The sequence below is a fragment of the Phaethon lepturus genome, unplaced genomic scaffold (genome assembly GCF_000687285.1).
Source record: "Phaethon lepturus isolate BGI_N335 unplaced genomic scaffold, ASM68728v1 scaffold48748, whole genome shotgun sequence".
Classification (NCBI taxonomy): domain Eukaryota; kingdom Metazoa; phylum Chordata; class Aves; order Phaethontiformes; family Phaethontidae; genus Phaethon; species Phaethon lepturus.
In genome coordinates, this window is record NW_010556418.1 from 32280 (window position 1) to 45601 (window position 13322).

Genomic DNA, 13322 nt, shown 5'->3' on the forward strand with positions numbered 1-13322 from the left:
GCCAAAATTAGCAGCCCTTGCACACAGACTGTTGGCAGAGTACCTTTTCTTGCTATTTAAGATAATGCATTCGGTTCCTCTGCTAATGTGTAAAGGAAATTATGTTCATTAAGCACTGATTCACTGTCAGAACCTTTTTATGTAGCTGCTGGAGTGCTCTTGCTCCTGTTTCCTATTCTCGTGATGATGAAAAAAAAATTAAACAAGCAAAGAGAATGTTGGAAATTTTTTTTTTTTTTTTTAATTGAAAAGGCAAGATGAATGTGATCCGGTGGTTTTTGTATGCCGGTACCTCAGGTAAAGGTGTTGGAAGACAAGAGTAATATGCTTGTAAACCTGTTGAGTTTGATAACATTTAAAGCTAATTTGATTGATCCGTGAATTTTAGCTGTTAATGGATGTTTTGTTGTTTTTTCTGCTTTGTGTTTCAAAGTATATTCATGTATAGCACAAGGTGGGGACGTTATAGGTTCTGTTACTTCAGTGTTTAATTTCTTTGAAACCCTGGCACTTTGGAAGTGTTTCTTCTTTGCTTCCCCAGTGGGCTGTCGTATATTTCCTGCCTCAGAAGAGTCCTTCCTGCCACCCTCTGTGTTGTAGACTGCCAATAAGCCAGCAGAACTCTACTGTAAAGTTTTGCAAGGGTTTGGGTTTTTTTTCTTCTCCCCCTGAACTCTTCTTCTCCGCCCCCCCCAATCTTTCAGCATCACATTATTTCAAATGGGAGCTAATGTGGAATAGTAACCAGTGATAGAACAGCTTTGTCTAAACCTGTAAATCATGCACACGCGCTCCAGCTTAGTGTTGTTTAGAGAGTTTCACCCATTTACAAGATCTGACTTGCAGCCACCACAAATGGGGAATTACTTTCTTCTGTATTCAGTCTGAGGGGTATCACAATTGCAAATAAAGCTTATCACTTGACTCTAGGAAATAAATTTCTCCATCTTTGAAATAATTTCCAGGACTAAATCAGTGGAGCACCTGAATTCTCCCTTCATGTCTTGTACAGGACAGAATTAAGATCCATCTAGCTAGTAACTCCTGCAAAAGTCTCTGAATCTCCTAAGTCTGGTAGAGTTCTCAGCCTTAGCGCTGGAAGACAGCAGCAATCACACTAAGGTTACGCAGCCATGCCTGCTGCTGAGCGAGGCTGTCCCCTGCGTTCTGGAAGCGCTGTTCAGGCTGACTTCTAAACCCTAGAAACTTGACTTTGTTATTTACAGAGTTTTTACAGGCATGTAGCTTGAAAAAAATCATCTTGTTATAAGGAATAGTCGGTCTAACACTAGCGCTCCTGTTCAATTCTGTATGCAAAACCAGTAGAATAACAGGTTTGCCTGCTGCTTTTCTTCTGTAAGATGAATCTAGCACTTACTGTTCTTATTAGTAATGTAAACATTTATCCTTGTAGATCATACATGATACTTATAATTCTTTTAATCTAAATCTTTTTATGACAAAAAAAATCTCTGAATCTCTAAATCATTGAACCTTTTCCTTCAACAAAATGCAGGGATCACAAAGCACTCAATTCTGCTTAAAAACTAATGACAATTCAAAAATCCATAGCATCCTTCAAAAGCAAATCTAAAATAATTTATTTTTCATGCGTCTGTAGAGTCAGATCCTGCCAGCAGAAACTGCAGCTAGAGCAGGATTATTCTAAAGGGAATGCTAAATAAGTCAGCTATCACCTGCCAGGCTTAGCTCACTTACGTTGCTTTGTTGTATAACCATTTGTGATTTACTGCAGCTATACACTTTTTCCCTCATCTGTGCTTGAATGCTTTGTTGGGCTACTGTAACATGTTATTATGTCATAGCAAAATATTTAAACGAAGAGCTTGCTCTTGGTGTGTCATGTCACTTACAGACTCATTTGATCCCTTTGTAAATGGAATGTCACGTTTGCCTTGTGATGCCCTACAGAGCAGCTGAGATGCTTTTGCAAGACTTCTAAGAGAGAACTGAATATGAATTTAATAATTCATTTAAAATAGTGTTAAATCTGCTGCTGACATCTAGTGGGTGCTTGAATTCGTAAATACTCAAATGATCAGAAAGCATTAAGCTTTTCTTCTCAGTCTGTGAAGTTGTCTTGTCTTTGGATCGAAATAAAACTCTTGATGTTGATGAAGACAAATATACGCTACAAAGATGTTCAACTAGTTATCAATGAAATGTGTTCCAGAATGACAGGAAGGGGACACAAACACTGCTTTTTGTGGATGTGGGTAAACTGAGATTTTTGAATTGAAAATCTTGCTCTGAAATCCAGGTCTTCTGATTACCAGATCTTGCACCTAAACCACAGAAGTCTCTTTTCCTTTTCCATTCTACTTTCTGTGCTGCTGGCATCTTTGTTCTGGTGATGGTTATGTTTTGATAAGCGAATACAGAACTCTGGGTTATATGTTTCGATATCCAAAAAAACCCCAATGAAAATGGGGAATAGTTGTTTGTCCCCCTAATATGGTTTGAGGATTTCTGGCTAGCAGGATGTGTTCTTTTTAACTAGAATTCTACAAAGGTTCTAATTTTTTTGGCGTGATCGTTTAAAGAATCATCAATACATAAGCTCAGTAGCTTGCCTCCATTAAATGTTCACATTGGAGATGGAACTACTAAAACTTTGAGTAAGAGGTGAAAAGTTTTGAAAAGGTTCCCAGGCTGAATAATAACGCTAGGGTTTAAGAGAGAGCTTCTTACAAGAGCGCATTGCCCCAGTATTCTTGATTTTTTTTCCCAAAGCATATAATGCTGGGCTAAGTGGCTAGTTAGTTTGCTGTAACGTTCAATTAATATTCTGCTCTTTTGGATGTTGGAAAGTATAGGCAATGGTTGGAGATTTCTGTAACTAGTTAGGTACGATTTGCTGGTATTGTAAGTTCCCTGAGCTTGAGGCACTAGCCTTAAGCTGTTTACCTACAACCACACACTAAGAAAGTGGTATAACTGGAATTGGGCTCCAGGATTTGTGGTTTCCTCTTCATTTCTCTAATCCTTTGGTAGTTTGTGAGAATTCATAAGCGGCGCATATTTAGACGACACAATTGCTCTTGTTTTCGCATGACTTCAGGTGACAACCTGAAGGTAATTACAGCTATATGACCTTTCGTTTTTAAAAAGCTCCCACAATTCATTTTAGAACTGAAACTCCAGTAGCAACAGCTCCTAGTGTCCCTTGCTGAATTATGTAAAATGATAGTTTCTTATCAGATTATCTATTTAGCTCCCTGTATTCATAGGAGAAACATGCTTTTCCAGGAGGATAAAGCCACTTAGTTCTTGACACGCTGAAAGGAGCCAGAACCTGGACAGCTAGATGTCTGGTTGGTTTTTTAATTGACGTGAACAGCAAAGGCTCTTGCTGCTGGTACATTATTGATTTTCCTGTCAATAACGCACACTGGTCAGTGGAACACTGAGTAATGAACCCAGCTTCTCAATACATTTTTCTATGGGTTAGCTCTTCCTCACAACTCAAACTTTATTTGTGGTAGTGACTTATTGCATCAGTCAAACCCGTTTACTCATTGTGCCCATAGCAGTGGTGTCTACCCGGAGACTGGTGTAAATGACTGATCTCTTAAAGCAATTTACATATATTGCTCTACCACAGGTTAAACTGCTAATTCTCTTCCGTCTTAATGCAATAATGAGAGTATGGTGCAGTCCTGTTCCCACTGGAAACAGGGCAAAATAGGGAGCAAACCATACAGATACTAAGTCGGAAAACATTGAAGTTTATTGCAAATGGCCCTATTAAGTGTGTGGAAGTGTAGGACTTACCTGCCTCGTCTACTATTTCATTTATCAACATTTATGTGTATCTTATCATCTTTGCTTTTGTATTTTGTGATGAATTCTTTAAAGGTGACTCCATCTCCCTTTATCACTGATAGGTTGCTTAAATTATGTGAAATGGTGTATTGTTACCTGCTTCAGATTTGCTGTCAATTATCTTACTTCATTGTCTGTCTGTCTTACAACCTCTTAAAAAGAAAAAAAGGCTGGAGAAAACTTTGAGGTCAAAGAAGGGATGAGTATATCTTTAACTGATTAGGGTATAATTGGATGAATGTATTAATATACTGATTAGATCCACTTTGGGGGTGGGGGGTGGGAGAAGAAATCCTGTAATTATATGGTGAAAGATAAAAGTAGCCTTTTTTGACCACACTTTTATTTCCTGCTCTGAGAGTTGTGGACTGTTTTCCAGGGGTTGATCCAGCATTACAAAAGGAATCCAGAACTCAGATGCCTGTTCCATCTGCAACTCCAGCCTCAGCATCATCCGCATCCTCATCCAAATTTCACCGAGCTCGCTCAGGGGGAGCCAGAGATGAACGCTATCGATCTGGTAAGGGCAAGGGCAAGAGTTCACCTGGGATCCCTGTTAATGAGGAATAATGCACTGTGTCCTCTCAAGGAATGAAGCTTGTTATTTGTCCACTGATGGCAAGTCCTGCCTTGGTGGTTCTGTGTAAAGAAACATCAGACTTGTAGGACTGCAGCTGCCAAGTCAGAAAGATTGATGCTGAGTAGAAGCAGCAAATAACATTTTGCCACCTTGACTTTTCTGGCTTGAATGCAACCATTCAATGCATGTCGTTCACAGAATGGAAAGTCTATTTTAACCATGTCTGTAGGTAACCAGATTCAGTGAAATGACTAATAATTTGTTCCTGGAATTGGTGATTGTTGTGCATATCTGCTGAAGGAGCTTGGAGAATGAGCACTGGCTTTCTCTATCTGTGCTTACGGTACTTCCAAAGAGCAGCAGAAATGGCTGGCTATCGCTCTGCTGATTTCCTTCTCCACTTAAGGAAAGGAGAAGGTGGCGGCACCTATTTTTTGTTTCCACCTGGTTCTGCTTTTCATTTTGGATTAACAAGATTTAAGTTTTCTTCTCGACAGGGGAAAATGAAGTGTATCAAATATACCTTCTCCAGTAACACTGCTATCTTATAGCACCATTTCATAAAGCACTTAGAAAAGCCTAGTTTTCTGGTTTTGGGAAAAACATAATTAAAATACATTCATCTGAGAAACCAATGTAGATGACCTCTCCCTTGTCAACGTAGTATTTTAATAAGTTGTCTTCTCATCACCAGTGATGTGTCTTCCTTTAAAGAGTTCTGGATGTTTGCAGGGGGACCAAAGCCTCATGTCCTAGCCTGTTTTGGTTACTAATCAGCATGTATTTCCAGCCGCAGTTAGTAACTTTCAAGATTCACATGAAATCTGCATCCGTTCAGGTTTTTGAACATAAGGTTTTTCCTAAATGAGACAACTGGCTCCGAATTTGTCAGTTTATAGACCAGAGTTGCACCTGGGGCTGTATGCACTGTTAGCTTATATGCATATTTTAAATTATGTATGAGCATATTTTAGGATAATCTTTGGTTGAGGGGACTTTCTATAAAAGTTGCTAGGCACACAAGAATATAATTAATTATCCAGAGGATTCCAGACTAAAAAACCTGGCCGGGCTGCATGGCTTGTTAACTTTAGAAACCTCAGTTAGTTTCCCTGTTTTTAAAAAAAAAAAAAAAAAAGGAAATGTTACTCATGAGATGGCAAAATGTAGTTGTTTGGGAAGGTACTGCAAGATGGGGGATTGCATAAATATAGACGGCTAGCAGTAGTTGCACATGTGTAAGCCTTGTGTGTTTTTCTTCCTCCTCTACTCTTGCAAAACTGAGTATATGAACTTCCATTTTGCAGATATCCACACAGAAGCAGTTCAAGCAGCACTGGCAAAACACAAAGAACAGAAGATGGCCCTGCCCATGCCAACGAAAAGACGGTCTACGTTTGTTCAATCTCCAGCTGATGCCTGCACTCCCCCAGGTTAGGTTCTTAGCAGTGTGCGTGTCTGTGTGGATGTTAAGGTATGCATTAGTAACAGTTTCCAAATCAAGAGGCTGCAATTGTCAAAATATTCAAGCTCTTCCGAACATCTGTAGGTAGTCTGTTGCTCCTGTAGCTCCCTTCTACATTAGAGCAGCTGCTTGTGTTCGTGGAGCTGCTCTTAGGGCCGTGAAAATGACTCCTCTTCTGGCAGCTTTTAAAGAATCAGTTGGCAAGAGCCAAGCAGGCTTTCTGGACTGAGGCTTCTTCTTTTGCTTCCCTCACACCTATTTCAGTTGCATAATTCATGTTTTGATTTTGTTAAGGTTTAATGCTCAACATACAGCAAGAGGATTTGCAGCAATGTACATTTCTGGGCAAGGACCTTGGAAGGGGTCCTGTGGGATTCCCTGACTTGCAGGACTTTTCCTTCCTAAGCCCTCCCATGTAAAGGCTGTGGCAAAATACCTTGGATAATGTGGTGTCTGTTATGGTGCATGTGCATCAGATACTAATAAACCTCTCTGTTTTCAAGCAGCTATATGCACTGGCTTTAAGACAAATATGTGTAATTTTCGGCAGCGACTTTTATGTTGTCTCTCATTGCGCAGAAGCATCACAGTCATTTGGATTGATGAAATCATCTGAAGTTTACGAATTCATACCTCATTGTGAATTCATATTTCTCTGAAACTGCTCTGCTAGGCCACTTCACTCATCCTTATTCTCTTGCCTCCTTTTTTCTTCACACTTCCTTTTTTTGTTTTCCTTTCTACTGGGGGCTAATGCATGTTCCTGGTGTCTGCTTGGGTCTCAGCTTTGTACTAACTTGTTCAGGACTACAGTCCTTTTCTTCAGCCTATGACTGCGTTTTACTTTGGCAAGTAGGTAGAATAAGATTTAATAGTTCGATTTACAACTAGAGTATAGACAGGCAATCGCTTTGACGAACACCTAAATTTTAGGCCAAACTCTAACTGAATGTTCGTATGTAGCACGGTACAACTTAAGATACCAAGTAATGAGTGCTTTCTTTGTGATAAATAAATAGTTCACAACTCCAGGATAGACAATGTATCTGTTCTCTTGGAAACACAGGATGCAGTTCCTTGTTGTAGTTTTCTCTGTTTTGTTTCGGGGTGGGTTTTTTTGTTTTTTATTTTGAAAGGGACCCATTTAGAATACCAGACAAAAGCATTTTCTGCATGTGGCCTTGGCACATTTGTTTCCCAGTGCCTGCGTTCTGCTTTGTTCCTGTGAATTTTCAGTTCTGACAGTGATACTGACCCCTCACTTTCCATTTCAGAATTAGCAAAGTTAGGCAACACAGCATCTGGTATTATAGAATGTGAATGGAAAAGTAGTGAGATAAGCCAATAAACTTGGAGAACCCGGGGAAAGGATACTTGCCTGAGGAGGTGAATCTTTTGTGTGCTTTAAACAGGGGCAGAACACCGGGGGTACATGTGTTCACATTGGAGATGTCTGCTATTAAACTTTGTTTTGGCCAATGTAACCTTGTTTGACGCAGCCTGTGAAAAAGATCTTCATGTTACAAGCCTGTGCCATTGATACGTGAATTGGAAAGAGAGCGTGTTCAGTGCGATGTGCCTTTCCCGAAGCAGCTAGATTTTCTTTTCTGCTTCCACACAGACACGTCTTCCGCATCCGAGGATGAGGGGTCGCTAAGGCGCCAAGCTGCTCTTTCTGCTGCATTGCATCAGAGCTTACAGAATGCTGAGTCTTGGATCAACCGATCTATTCAGGGGTCATCCACATCTTCATCAGCATCTTCTACACTTTCCCATGGAGAAGGCAAAGGGACCAGTGGGTCACTAGCTGATGTATTTGCCAATACTCGAATAGGTAGGAGCTGGGTATGAACAGAAAAATTGCTTCAAGTTCAGACTGTATTAATAAAGCTGGAGTTGACCATTCCGTAATGGAAATTCGGATCAAGAGTTTAGTTAGTTTTGATGGAACTTGCTAGGATTTGTTGGAGTTGCACCACCACGATTTTTTTTTTTTCCCTTGAGAATTTCAGAATATTGAGTTGGTTGAAAAAGGGGAAGTGGGGAGCAGCAGCTTACTGAAGTAGAAAAGACTCCAGGGTGTGATGACAGTATTGACAGGATCCATAGGCACAACTTTCTTTCTGTATACTGTGTTGCTTATGTCTACGGCTATTTGAATCTACTGTGTGTACAAAGCTACCGTATGCAAGTAGCGTTTGGCATCTGTGTCCTGATGAATACCACAGGGGTGTCTTTGCCTATTGTGTGGGGGAAATGCTCTGTTTTAACATTCTCATTTTGCTATAAGCCCTAATGGTTTCTTGTTTGTGGTAGATATAAAAAAAAGAGAAAGAAAAGAAAAAGGACCAAAACCAGCCATGTATGTGAACAAACGAGCGTGTCATTGGGAAAAAAAAAAATTGTTACAGCAGAGTAAAGATTTAGCACAGATCTTTCATGACTGGTCTGAGAAATAATCAGAGCATCCAGGTGTTGAGAAGACGGAGCAAAATCTACAGATCTGGATACCCCAGGCTCAGTTTTTTGAGGCTCTGAGGTGCTCCTTGCTGCTGATGCTTCTGTTTGAAATTGCAAAGTTTGTTTTTGCTCTGTGTATGTTTGTCTTTTTTAATCTGCTGTTAAGGATATGACTGCATCTTAGGAGATGTCTGTATTTTGTGTGCTCTCTGCTTTTGCTTAACTGGTTTGGGGCAAGCAGTGCATAGAAGTGCTGGTGGTTTTAACTGTTTCACTTACCATTTTTTTTATTGCTGTTATTTTTGTTTGTTCATTTGCTGGAATGCAAGTTGTTTTCTGAAACGGAGAACTGGGGAAATTGCCCATAAAATGTAGTCGATATAATTAACATGTCTTTGAAGCAGAGAGGCTGTTTTTAATTGGAGCATACAGAAAGCCATGTTACCTTTTGTAATGAATTAAGGTAATCTAGCTTTTTACTTACAGAAAAACTACTGTCTAATAGAATTAGTATTTTATGCAAAATAGAAGTTTTAAATCTTTGTTGGAGTTGTATTTGCCATGTAGATGCCACATTCATCCTGTGCTAACACCTAATTTAAATTAATAGGAACTCTCACATACGCAATTTTATACATCTCTTTGGAGAGAGCAATAAAAAGTCCTGCAAATGTTTGGAGTTGTACAAAATCTAGGTCCTTCCTAGTGATCTTAGAAGCTCAATAAATGAGAAATATTCCTTGCCATCGTATTTCCAAAGGTATGCGGAAATGGATTTTTTTTTTTCTCTCCTTAGAAAGAGAGGCACAATGAACTGCAAAAACCTTTCTGTGGGAATTATTCAGTATCTGACTTCCTTCAGACTGTCTCTGTGCAAGCCAACATATAGTTTCGAAATTGTTGGCTTTTTTCCTTCGTAAGCAACAGTTGCTGGTTCTATTAAACCAGAATAGAATATTCTTGCCCTATCAGATGATTTAACCTACTGTGTTGTGTAAAGAAATCCTGTGTAAGCACAATTGCTTATTTAAGAGAAAGTTAATGAGAGAATTACTGAAGTATGCAGAGTTACTTGCCGTTTTGAAGCTTACAAACTCATGAAAAGCAGAACGGTGTCTTGCAATTTAAAGCAAAAGTAAGACCCAGCTCTCTCTATTCATTAGATTTTAAGTTTAGTATTTAACTGCTGGGCAGGCTCATAATGTTTAGCCACCGAACTGGAAGAAATTTAAACCAAACATGATTTTTTGCTGATCTGCTTTAGTCAATAGCCTACCGCGTGTTTTGTTTTAGAAAGCCCTTACTGACAAAAAGGTTAAATAGCATAATTCTAGCAAGAGAGATTACTGCATAGGTGATGTAGGTTTTTGTTCTGGGCTTTGAATATTTCAGAGCTCATGTGGATCTCAAAAAAAAATTTTTTTTTTTTTTTTTTTTTTTTTTTACAGTGCTGAAGGTCAAGATATTTAGCTTGGCTTGAAGGTTAGAAACCAAGAACAGCAATTCTGTTTTCGTGAACCACTTTCCTGACACGGACAAAGCCACTCATCTTGTGCCTTTGCTTTCTGTTTTCCAGAAAAGATAATGTGCACCTCCTAGAGCTACTTAATATTTAGGAAGCGGTGTGTTTAGCATTAATAAGAGCTCCCACACATTCAACCCATTAAATTCTTAATATTGTTGGTAACAGGTAACTAACACTTTGCTTGTTCCATCTGATGATAAAAGGTATATGTTAATTGCCATCTCAATTTTCTCCCTTTTTGTAGAAAATTTCTCAGTTCCTCCAGATGTCACAGCAACTACCTCCTCTTCCTCAGCACGCCCAGCAGCGATTGACCTTCCTCCTTCAGGGATCGTGAAAGGCATGCACAAGGGATCTAATCGATCTAGCCTCATGGATACTGCTGATGGTATGGAAGCTCTCAGAGTACCCAGAAATTAGAATGGTGTTAAGGACTTGAGCTGGGAGAACAAGTCATGTGACTTAAGTTTATCCCTTTTAAGCACTTCGCAAATTTGTAATGGTTATGGCATTAGCATTAACACATTCCTACGCTGGCGTTAACACATTCCCCTGCTGCAGCAATTATCTGCTATGTACTGAGATGGAGAAAATCATGGGAGAGATAATAGGCTTTTCCCTTCTCTATCACTTTTTAGGGAAAAAAATTACAAATGCATAGGTAGGCTAATTGTTTTTAAAAGCTTTTGTCCTAGAATCCCCAAAAGGAAAGGTAAGATGAACGAAATAATGTAATTCTTAACTATAATTAAGCTCCCATGAAGTTGATAAGACTCACTCTAAGCTGGTTGGCATAAATCTTTGCGCAGAGGGGTAGTGTTAATGCTTCTGCTCTCGTTGCGTCCTCCCTCTGCTGGCAGCCTTGCACTGCAGTTTGTCGATACCGCAGGCAGGCGCAGATCTGTAGGCTGTGTTGTACAGCAAGTGCAGTGTGTTAGAGACAGCTGGAAATCAGCCTTTGGAAGGGAGTAAATGCTTTGAAAACAGATTTCTGTTACTAGCATTTTCTGACCACCGGGTTAATACAGAACTGATATAATGCTTACTAATGTTGTCCTGCACTGGCACAACCTTTAATAACGGAAGGCAGTGGTTGAATGAGTGGGCACACCAAGAGAATTATCCTCTGGTGGAAAGAGGGGGGATATAAATGTTAATAGAGACGAGGAACACTTCTGTTAGACAAAATCTTTCCCTCCAGGTGTTCCTGTGAGTAGCAGAGTCTCCACGAAAATTCAGCAGTTGCTTAACACCTTGAAAAGACCCAAAAGGCCACCATTGAAAGAATTTTTTGTGGATGATTTCGAAGAAATTGTGGAAGGTAATAGCACCAATTAATGTTTTTTATTAATCATTTTTTATAAGTACACAGACGTGCCAAGTGCTGAATTTATTTATGCCGTTGTTTTTGAAGTTGACTCAGAATGATGCGCTATTTGCAGCTAGCAGTAGCCTTCATGAGTGGTCTGATACAAAACCAATGTTTGAAGTAATTTCACTGTGCTTTGAGTGGCCTCTTCATCACTAAACTTCTTACAATAACTAAAACTTATTAAGAAAAATATTTAAATAGATTTTTAAAACACCTGCATTTGCTTAGGCTACTTTAATTTCCCAAAAGGGATTGTCTTTACTGGTTATTTCATTACAACCTTATTTTGTAAGATTGTTTTTTTTTTTCTCCAGTTACCTTCTTCACTGTTGAATTGAATACCTCCTATTAGCACCTCAGGAGGACACTTATGTTCATGATGATGTTTTGCTTGGTGCAGGGCTTCCTTAGGAAATGAAATGTGATGCACTCGTTAAACCTAATGGCGATGAGGAAGAGCATTTGTTTTCAGTGTGTCTTTCCAGCCTAACTGTCTGGTAACAAATGGGCAAAGATGAACTGGAAACATTATTGAATTTTCTTCAGTTCCACAGCCTGACCCAAATCAGCCCAAGCCAGAGGGACGCCAGATGACACCTGTGAAGGGAGAACCCCTGGGAGTTGTTTGCAACTGGCCTCCTGCCTTAGAAGCAGCACTGCAGCGTTGGGGAACCACACAAGCTAAATGCCCCTGTCTGACAGCACTGGATGTTACAGGAAAACCAGTTTATACCCTCACGTATGGTGAGTTGAGCCCTGGCTTCCATTGCTAAACTGCTCCAAAAGAGCAGTAGTGGATAGAACACAGGGTTGCTGGTCTTCATGTGGTTGCAAATACCTTCTTGGGATTTGAGAGCTTCTGTAGACAAAACGGTGTAACTGAAACAGAGGTCGGGACTGTAGACGGTAAAAGCAGTCAAGAATTGAAATACTCTCTTGTATGCTGGGTTGATTTAGAGTTGTGCAAGTCTCTCTTCTTTGTGTTCTAGGCAAATTGTGGAGCAGAAGTCTCAAGCTGGCCTACACACTGCTTAATAAACTGGGGACCAAAAATGAACCCGTGTTAAAACCTGGAGATAGGGTAATGAGTTTGGGACTGTCTGGTTCTCCCTCTGAAATAAAAAGAGGGTTTTGGGGGGCTGTAACTTACCACAGACACTATAATCTGATTCTTTTAATAGCGAGACTCTTATCCCAGGGACAGGCTATTTGGGAAGGAAACTTCTGCGATTTTTTTCAGTCCTGCTGGCTGCTCTCTAAGCAACTTCATGGCTCTGGACTTTGAAATACATTTAAGGAAGAGCATTGCACCTCTTAGAGAAATACAGAGTTTTAGATCTGTGCTTTGGCTGTGCGTGCATCTTCATGTGTATGGGCACACAGGGAATTACTGCATGAGGAACTCATGCAAATACCAGGTATTCCGTGGAAGAAAGAGTGCTTGAAGGTGCCGTGTGAAAAATGCTGTGGTAGAATGTGAAATAACAACATTTTCTGACTTCTAGTCACTATAGATCTGAAATTTGCAATTTTTCCTTGTATTTCAACTAACAAAATGTTTTTGTGACTTGTAGGTAGCCCTTGTTTATCCCAACAATGACCCAGTCATGTTTATGGTGGCATTTTACGGCTGTCTCCTAGCTGAAGTCATACCAGTGCCTATAGAGGTACCTCTTACCAGAAAGGTAACGTTGATGGAACTTAGAGGAGTGATAGGCTGATGTGGGATGAAAACCAAGTCAGACCATCAACCTCTGAAAATGTTTCACGGCATCCAGCTGCTGCCTTAGCAGCTCTGTGTCAGCGCAGTGTGCAAGACCTTTGTGAACCTGGAATAGCTGTTTAAAAATGGAAAAACGTATTGACCAGAGAGCTGTGCTGAGTAGCTGGAAATGGTCGATTCGCCTAAATGCTGTGATCTTCGTTCTGTTATTGCAAATAATTTACATGGTACAGACAATATTGGGAACCTGCCCTCTGATCGATGTGAAGGGGGTCTCATTTCCAGCCATGCTTAGTATCGGCCAGTCTTTTGACTTCGCTGGAGGCTGAAGGTGCTAAGTATTTCTGAAGA

The 13322-nt window shown here is 40.0% G+C and overlaps 1 protein-coding gene across 1 annotated transcript in view; it reads left to right on the forward strand.

Moving 5' to 3' along the window:
* Positions 1–13322, forward strand: part of DIP2B (DIP2 disco-interacting protein 2 homolog B (Drosophila)) — a 37060-nt gene that overhangs the window by 2988 nt on the left and 20750 nt on the right. The window contains exons 2-9 of the mRNA XM_010292464.1: positions 4226–4366; positions 5734–5859; positions 7513–7725; positions 10121–10264; positions 11078–11197; positions 11795–11992; positions 12238–12329; positions 12823–12933. Coding sequence (XP_010290766.1) covers positions 4264–4366; positions 5734–5859; positions 7513–7725; positions 10121–10264; positions 11078–11197; positions 11795–11992; positions 12238–12329; positions 12823–12933 — 1107 coding nt within the window. The 5' untranslated portion in view covers positions 4226–4263. The remainder of the gene's footprint in view (positions 1–4225; positions 4367–5733; positions 5860–7512; positions 7726–10120; positions 10265–11077; positions 11198–11794; positions 11993–12237; positions 12330–12822; positions 12934–13322) is intronic.